The 9,794-nt window shown below is 31.8% G+C and overlaps 1 protein-coding gene across 1 annotated transcript in view; it reads left to right on the top strand.

Moving 5' to 3' along the window:
- LOC107608181 (probable serine/threonine-protein kinase PBL25) overlaps window positions 6,266-9,794 on the top strand; it is a 4,532-nt gene continuing 1,003 nt past the window's right edge. The window contains exons 1-4 of the mRNA XM_016310053.2: window positions 6,266-7,027; window positions 7,656-7,876; window positions 8,343-8,532; window positions 9,118-9,509. Coding sequence (XP_016165539.1) covers window positions 6,880-7,027; window positions 7,656-7,876; window positions 8,343-8,532; window positions 9,118-9,509 — 951 coding nt within the window. The 5' untranslated portion in view covers window positions 6,266-6,879. The remainder of the gene's footprint in view (window positions 7,028-7,655; window positions 7,877-8,342; window positions 8,533-9,117; window positions 9,510-9,794) is intronic.

The following is a 9,794-nucleotide window of genomic DNA, read 5'->3' as shown; positions in this document are numbered from 1 at the left end:
AGTTGAGGTGAATAGTAAAACCCTAACCCTTCTCTTCTCTCATCTCATCAGTGCCTCCCCTCTCTCAATTAGGGGAAAATGAGCTAAAAGCTCATTTTTTTTTTGTCAAATGTATTGGACAACCCCCAATTCTAGGTATCATAACACACCCACACTACACACTCACCCACACAACACTTAAGGGTTCATATTCAACACTTGGTGCACTCACCAAGGTTTGAACCCGGGTGCAGCATATTAAGAGGCATATGGTTTAACCAGTTGAGGTAGGCCTCATTAAAAGAAGCATATATATGTTGGGCTTGGGCCCGGTCTAATCCGTTAGCATTTTTGGTCCAGTTTGGTCCAACTTTGGATCAAAACCTTTAAAATTAGCGCTCGGTTTTCAATTCTAAATTATTTTTGTCTTTTCAAAGTAATAAAATTCAATTTTTGAAATTTCATTTTCTAAAATACATGATACTGGACAAACAAGAGCCGGTACTACCGGCTTAAGTGCCGGTACGCATTTTTACAAAAATTTTCCGTAAAAGATATATTCTCCCACTTAGAAAAATTCATTGAATTCAAATTTCACCTTTTTATTTTCAAAATAACATTTCTGTATTTTCGAACCAACTCCGGGCAGTTAAAAGTTATTATTTTGTTAAAACGGTTATACGTAAAAATTTCGGTTCTTACAAATTCAAACACTAATTCATATTCTCTAGTCTCAGGTATAAGATCATAAACTTAATCAAATTCAAGCCTAAGTTATACCCATTTGTTTCACTTTTAACTTAGTCTAGTTCTTTTTCAATGACTACAAATTTCTCTATCCTGTATATGTTCCAACTAATTCAATTTAAATCTCAAGTCCTTCTCAACTATTTCAAACACTAATCAATTCTCCAATCTCTTAGTCTAATTCAATCTGTTATAACCTAAATAACACACACTTTCCACTCCTCGATCCTATGCCGATTCTCCTAATACTCCTTTCTCACGTCACTATAATTCTAGAGCCATCAAATTCACCATGCTTCCACAGTGTTACTCTGATTATAAGCCACTAAGAACTTAACCACTTGTCTACTCTGTCAGAACATTCCTTGAGTCTCTTTATCCCTCTAACTAAGCGCTAGTGAACTTTACTCCAGCTACACGAGTTATAATTCCTTGGTTTCTTTCATCATTAGATCCATTACTGCCTCCTTCACCGTTCCTAGTTTGTTTGCTCCATCTCTTCAGTAGAAGCTTGCAAAGCAACAGTCAGAAAATCAACCGTATTACCTCACTCACGCCCACGAGACGCCATTTGGGTCTTGTCCACATCGAACAATTGATATTAAGGTGATCAGTCTTAATATCTAAAGTCTAGTGCTTCGAATCTCCAAAGGTAATGCTCAAGAATATTTATGCTATATATGTAAAGCAAACATCCTAAATAGTATGTACACACAGCTAGAGTTTGTTCAAAAGCATAGTCAGTCCATTCCCTTGGCTCTACGGGAACGAACTACTCTGATACCATAATATAACACCCTACCACGTAGAGTCTTATGCTTAAGTAATAAAACAGAGGTGGTGAGGTATTACGACCTCTAAAAGTAAAATTATATATATAATAGAGTTGAAAAAAAAAGACTTATATCTAGGAGCTTTTTTAAAGAAGGTTTAAAACAAAGCGTAAGCAGAACAACATGTCACTCACATAAGCATTAACATAACGAAGTAGGATAAGAGAGTTTTAAGATACAGATAACAAGGCTCCCGACCTGGCTCGCAAAGTTAAAATTGGATAAAGCATATAAACATATATACATATATACATGAGAATCCCAAAATAACCCAAAGCAAGAAAAACGACAACCTGTTTCTCAAGGTCAACCTCTAATAGGGACAAACATAAAATACAAGGTGGAGAATCTATATATATATATATAAATATAAACAAAATATGCCCCTGAGTCTCCAGAGTTCTTTGCTTCATCAGAGTCTCCAGAATACACAGAGTGGTGCTTCTCAACCTGCATCTGAAAAATCACAAATATTGTATGGGATGAGAATCGGGGGTTCACAATATGGTCACTGTGCCCACATATATAATAAATAAGGCCTCGGGAAAGCCAGAGGCAATCCTAGTACTCCGACATTTAGATTATAAAACTTAGAGAATTAAAAACAAAAGCCATAAGTAGGGTTGGTTGTCTAAGGTTCTAAACTTAACCAACTCTATCCAAAATCCTCAATTCTCTACCTTTCCTCTAATCCTCGAACTCCGGTGATACGACAGACAAACAAACAGGAAAATCAAGCACATGTAGAATACAAATATAGCAAGTAAGCAAAATAATCACGCAGGTAAGCCCAATTAATGCACAAGCAATCAAAACACATAAATGCATATGATGCATACCTGTCTTATGGCCGATGATATCATCTGTTGGTTATATAGCCAAACCGACATGTCCTGGTAGCTAACCATGGACTAAAACACCCATTGCGGAGCAAGTGAATTTGAGCTACAACTCCCTTGCTACTACCCGATTAACCTAGAGCCAGTGAAATAACCACTACTGTGGCTACTACCCAGGCGGGTGTTTAAAAGCTCAATCTGGAGCAAATAGAATAATCCATTACTGCTGCTACTGCCCAATTGTCATAATCACTGACTTGGAGTAAGCGGGATAAACCACGATCCTTGCTACTTCCCAGGTATCTCAAACATAAATTCATACATTTTAAATCAAGCATCACCGTTATCAAATATCAAACATTAACCTGGAGCAAGTGGGACAAACCACCATCCTTGCTACTACCCAGGTATCACAAACATGCATTCATTCAAATTCTATAATTAAATTTATTTTTCATAATTCTTCTTCCGTATCTCACACCCAAAGCAAGTGGACATCACCACTGCCTACTACTTGGTCACATATATCTCATTTAATTACAAATCATCCTTACTCCCTCATTCTCATCAAATCAAGTAGCCCCTTCTTCAACTCCAAGTTACTTCTCCTTCGTAACTTCATCTCATTACAAAGCATATCACTGAGTTATAGCGGCTAAATGGATAAAAATAGAGGTTTAAAGGTTCAAAATTAGGTTTTAAAAATATAAAAATCCACTTTACTAAAAATCGGGGTCATGCGTATGCGTGGGCCACACGTACACATGGGAGTGCAGTTTAGTCCATCTTACGTACGCATAGCCTTGTCCGTGTATGCATGTACACTGGACAGAAATGACCCTTCGTGAATAAGGGGTATGCATATGCATACACTGCAGTTTGATCAGAAATGGCTAACTTTCTCGGTTTAAAATATTTTTCATCCGTTCTTCGAATGGAGTAAAGTTCACGGACCAAATTTTTATATGAAATAAGTTTGAAATAATTTGGGGGTCCGGAAGCCAAGTTATGCCTCCCCAAAGTTCTTCCAAAAATTAGTTTTTCACAGTGTTCCTCAAACCTCTATTTCCACCAAATTTATAACTCATTAACCACATTTACAAGCCAAACCCTGAAATAAAACACACCCTATCACAACCAACACATCCCCACATCCCTTTCATAACCAATCTCACCTCAATATAAACTACTTCAAACCAAGATTCTCAATTATACCAACACATTTGTCAATATATCAACATTCATGTATCCTCAACCCTCGTTCTCATTTGTCATTATTAAAATCATCATTCATCAATCATTTTTATCAACCACAATCACATTCACATCATGAATCATTAATCTCCTCAAACATCCACCATATTCATATCATTAACCTACATAATAATATTTCACATTCAACCAACACAACATAATTCATAATCAATCTTCAACATTCACATACATATATCAATTCTGAAATTCATTGCACACATATATATATATTAGTTCCCTAATCACCTCCACAACCAAACAGTCAATCCAAACTAATCCTATAGTCATCTAGCCTAAGTTTTCACGACACATTATATATTAAATATGAGAAACCTAAACCATACCTTGGCTGATTCCTCGTTAGTCTCAGAATGTCATATTTGATCACCATTCCACAAAACCCAAGGCTTCAAACCTCTCCAAACATAAAATCTAGCTACCAAATCCAAAGCTCAAGCTTCCAACTCCATAAATTTGCCACCAATACATATAATTCAATCTAATATCATGTAACCACCGCTAAATCAATATAGGATTTTCTATAGATACAATTTCACAATGGTTAAAGATCTCTCACCTTACCAACAGGAAATTGGGATAAGACCCAGTGATTCTGCACTACTTGAGCACACCTAACATCATTAAATCACAAAATCTCAAAGCTCAAGAACCTAATATTTTCTAATTTAAGAAGAGAGATATTGGGAGAGAAATAGCTGATTTCTTACAAAATTATTGGGTGGGTTTTGTAGAAGATTTTGAGACGAATGCGTGATCGTTGACAGCTCGTCAATCGGAGTTCCAGATCAAAAGTTATATGGATTAGAAATTTGAGTGAGGGTTTGGGTATTTCCTTGTGTTCTTCCCCCTCTCCCTTGCTTTTCAGCGTGTTTCCCTAATTTGGGAAAGAAGAAGAGCTAAGTCTCTTCATATATAAAGTGTTGGATTGGGCCTTGGGCCCATTATGGGCCCGGTTCGCTCGATTCGATCTGTTCGACTCAATATTAGATCAAATTCAGTCTCCCATTTTTTATTCTTGTCCCATATATAGACATCTATATGTTTCTTTCATTTCATGAATAAAAATATCCAACTTTAGAAAAAAAGGTAATAAAATTTTAACAATTCAGTTTTTTAAACTTTGAATTAATTTATAAATCCCACCTACGATTAGATGAATTATTAAAATTTTAAGACTAATTATCCAAATCAGTTTCCAAGGATTTTAAAAGCGGACATTTTAGTCCGTAAGAAAAATTAATACACAGATCAATCTCCAAGGTTTTATTCTGGTAGACAAATCAGTCCCCAGTTTATTTTCCAGCAGAGTAATTTTCCAAATCAATACCCAAGGATTTTAAAACGGACATTTTAGTCCCTAAAAAATACTAATATACAGATCAATTCCCAATGTTTTTCTCCATCAGACATAATAGTCCTCCATCCAAAAAAATAAAATAAAATAAAATAATAATAATAATTATTATTAATTGCACAATCATACTATATCATGATTTTTTTTTTGTATTTTATAGACAAAAATAATGATAAATTTATTCATTAGATTCTTATGTATATATTTCTAATATAAATAAATATATATATATATATAGTCACTCAATAATAATAATAAAAATAATAATAATAATAATAATAATAATAATAATAATAATAATAAAGATTATTCTACAAAAAATTTAAGGTTGAAACTATTTGATATTTTTATATTTAATATAATCAAAAGATGTCCTACTTTAAAAAACATATTTGTATTAAAAGAAAATGTTCTAATTTGGATTTCAAAGCATCATTATAAACTTAGCTGTGTGCATGTGGATGACGATACTAGCATATTAATATACTCTTTTCATTAGAAACAAGTGAGGTGAATAATGATGTTTTGGAATCCAAATTAAAACATTTTCTTTTAATACAAACATATTTTTTAAAGTAGGACATCTTTTGATTATATTAAATACAAAAATATCAAATAGTTTCAACCTTAAATTTTTCGTAGAATAATCTCTAATAATTTTATTTCTTATTATTATTATTATTATTATTATTATTATTATTATTATTATTATTATTATTATTAAGTGACTATGTATGTGTGAATTTTTTTGGGTACTAAAATGTCCATTTTTAAAATCTTTAGAGGGTGATCTAGGTAATTACTCTGCCGGAAAATGAATTGAGGACTGATTTGTCTGCCGGAGTAAAACCTTGGGGATTAATCTGTGTATTAATCTTTTTTGGAGACTAAAATGTCTGCTTTTAAAATCTTTGGAGACTGATTTGGGTAATTACTCAAATTTTAATTTGTATTTACACTATTAAAACAAAAGCTATAGAAATTCTATATATAAAGAAAGAATAATATGAAAAATCAATTTTTAATAAATTAACATTAATTAATTTTGTAATTCTTAATTCATGTTTTTGAAGATTTAGAATTTATTAGAGTTAAACTTTAGGTTTTTTTATTTTTGAATTTAAATTTTAGAATTTAAAATTTAAGATTTATAATTTAATATAAAAAATAATTTTAAAATACTGAGATCTTTTGTTGAATCTTTCAAAAAAATCATGACCTCTAATCCTCTCATATCTCTCTCTTTCTTCTTCTCTTCCATAGCAGTTTGCATGCATATCCAAAATCCACAACTTATTCCCTCTTTCATCGCCATTTTATGCGCTAAAACCATAAAATTACATCAACATGCTTGACCTGACGTCCTGACCTGACCCACTTCTCCTTCCATGGTTTCCCCGTTTCAATCTTTAGTGCAGTTTGTTACATAAGTTGTTAGGTCCACGTTGGTAACACAGAATTTAGTTAGATATTGTTGATTGATAATTGGATTTTACTTATTCAATCGGGTTGTCCTTTAATACATTGATACCCTTCCTATTTTGTCCGTTTTGTTTGTTTTGTTTTGTTTTAATTTGGTGCTTCCTTTTTTACATGGTTTCTAAGATAAAGAAACCAACAGTCCAAACTATATAGGATCTCCAAGTTCTTCATTCTCCAATTTTCAAATCAACTTGAAATTTTAGCACCTTTTTTTGTCAGAACAGAGATTTAGATGAGGAAAGGCAGCTAGCAATTATTATGGATCTCTAGTCTAGGATTTTAAAAAGAGATCCAAATAATTTGATATATTCATTGTTTAAGTTTTCCAGATTGAGTTATATATCTGAATCAAATAGAGGTTAGAGAAATAATGAGTTGCTTTTCATGTTTTTCAAGCCATGAAAAGAAGACAGAAAAGAGGTCAAGGAGGAGTGATCATAATAATCAACACCATAAAGCAGAAACGCCTCATCAACCTCTCAAGGAAGTAGCCAAACATCATCATCATCATCATCAAAGTATGAACCTAACGTTTATTCATTTTGATGTACCATGGATATATATGATACAATTGTCATTTCTTATCGTTACTTTCCCTGATTTATTATACTTTTTCGTTTATTTTATTACAAATAGATACCTTGAATTATCATGTATAAAAAAGGGACGTAGTATTAGAATTTCTTGAATGGACGTTAACATTAACACAAATAAAGTTATATCTTATATGTTTTCATCATCATATCATCTACCTAATTTTCTTCTGATGAGGGCTTCTAGAAAAAATCTATATTATAAGTATTATTACAATCTTTTATTTATAGAGCACAAAACCATTTGATCCATGTAGCCTATCTTTCATTGTGAGACTTGTTGCTGTTGTACTATGTACAAACATAATCCATGTTTTAAACTACGGTCTACAACCACATCATATAGCAATTTACAGTGAGATTCTGGTTTCCACTTAATTTTGGTTGTAACTTGACTAACTTCATGAGAACCAAAACGGGCCACAAGGCATATATCAACGCTAAAATGGACTATAATAGCCATAACGAACTCAAATTTAGTTACAAACACTCAAAAAAATAACACCACAAGGATCACAATGTGCCGTATAATACTCATTTTAATGTTGTGCAGATAATAATAATTATCAGAACAAGGCAAGGGGAGGCCAACAAACAGAATCTAAAATATTAAACAAAGAAGGAAACAAAGACACAGGAAGCAATAACATTGCTGCACAAACGTTCACTTTTCGTGAATTAGCTACTACTACAAAGAACTTCAGGCAGGAGTGCCTAATTGGGGAAGGTGGATTTGGTAGGGTTTATAGAGGACGACTTGAAAAGACAAACCAAGTAAGATCATTATTTCTTTGTATATTGAATATATTTTCACTTCAAAATTTTATAAACCTTTACTAAATTGATAAAATTCATAATATTAAATATTTATTTACTAATGATAGAAGTATAATAAAACTTACCCGTAATGTTGGTGAATCTCTATTCATTTATTTAGTTGCTCACTATTATATACGTTTCGTCTTTTTTAGTATTTTATATGAAAAGAAAATTGATTTCTAATTGTGAAATTAATTATTAAATGAAAAAATATATGGAACCAAAATGTAACCAGCCAAAAAGTAAACAAAACCGTTTAATTAAAATCACTTTTTGAATAATATGTCTGAAAACTGCTCCTGAGATCACGGAGACAAACCAAAATCCAATTTTTCATGGAACTCAAACACATTTTAGCTGATTTTTAGCTGATATATTTTTGATTCCCTAGTTGTTCTCTTATTAAATTAATTAACTACAGGAAGTAGCTGTAAAGCAACTTGACAGGAATGGATTGCAAGGGAACAGAGAGTTCCTTGTTGAAGTGTTAATGTTGAGCTTGTTACACCATGAGAATCTGGTGAATCTAATTGGATATTGTGCTGATGGAGATCAAAGACTATTAGTATACGAGTACATGCCATTGGGATCTCTTGAGGACCATCTTCTCGGTAAGATTCTCTCCTCGTCTCATTTTTATTGTTCACATTTTAAAATGTTTTAATAAATAGTAATGTTTCCATTGATACAGTTCATTATAGTAATCTAATAACATACTTTATTCATATAATTTTACTTTTAAGAAACTAAGTAGACTAAATTAAATTTTTTTGTTAATTTATAAAAAAACTATGATTAAATATTTGTATCATAAATTTTTTAATAAAACTAAATACATAATAAATCATTATTTTATGGGAATTTAATTCTGAATGAATTTGTTATTTCAATATTTTCCTAGTTATTATTGCATTGTATGTATAGTCACAAGTAGCAAGAGAAATTTTTGTATGCTCTTGTTACATTTAATATGTATTGCAATTATTCATTTTCATTTATAATAATTGAAAGTTACATACATTACAAAATGAATCAATTATAACTACTTTTTATAAACCACATTAAATATACTTTAGAAACGAAGAAAATTTTATTCCAGTATTGCATATTTTCTTAACAAGAAAAACAATACACTGGCTTATAAAACACCATTATAAGTTATAACAAACATTCTAGCATAAAATTATTTCATGCAGATCTTCTTCCACAACAAAAGCCACTAGATTGGTTCAAAAGAATGAAAATAGCATTACACGCCGCAAAAGGGTTAGAATATCTTCACGACAAAGCCAATCCACCAGTGATCTACCGTGACTTAAAATCCTCAAATATTTTGCTGGATAGGGATTTCAATGCAAAATTATCAGATTTTGGACTCGCAAAGCTTGGACCAACAGGGGACAAGACTCATGTGTCTTCAAGAGTGATGGGAACTTATGGATACTGCGCTCCCGAGTATCAAAGAACTGGGCAGCTTACAGTAAAATCAGATGTCTATAGTTTCGGCGTTGTGTTGCTCGAATTGATCACCGGAAGGAGAGCCATTGATAATACTAGACCAGCAAGGGAGCAAAATCTAGTTGCCTGGGTGAGTTTCCATATTCATATTCTTTTTGCGATTCATATACGTATGCACAACATCAGTTCTTTTAGTGTTTTTGATAAGTTTGTTAAATGGTCACTTTTAACAGAAAATTGTTAAGGCAAATTTTTACCATCGATTTGATTTTTAGTTTATTTATTAATTTGTCTTTTCTAAAAGTCTTGTTTCTAGAATAAAATGATATATTTTTTCCAATATTCTTATTAAAAAATTCCAAAAAAGGATATACATAGAAAATAAATGAAAAATATAAATAGTAAATACAATTAT

This window comes from Arachis ipaensis, chromosome B07, assembly GCF_000816755.2.
Source record: "Arachis ipaensis cultivar K30076 chromosome B07, Araip1.1, whole genome shotgun sequence".
In the NCBI taxonomy this organism is placed as follows: domain Eukaryota; kingdom Viridiplantae; phylum Streptophyta; class Magnoliopsida; order Fabales; family Fabaceae; genus Arachis; species Arachis ipaensis.
Note: the sequence above shows the minus strand (reverse complement) of the source record. Positions and strands in the feature narration are given on the sequence as shown.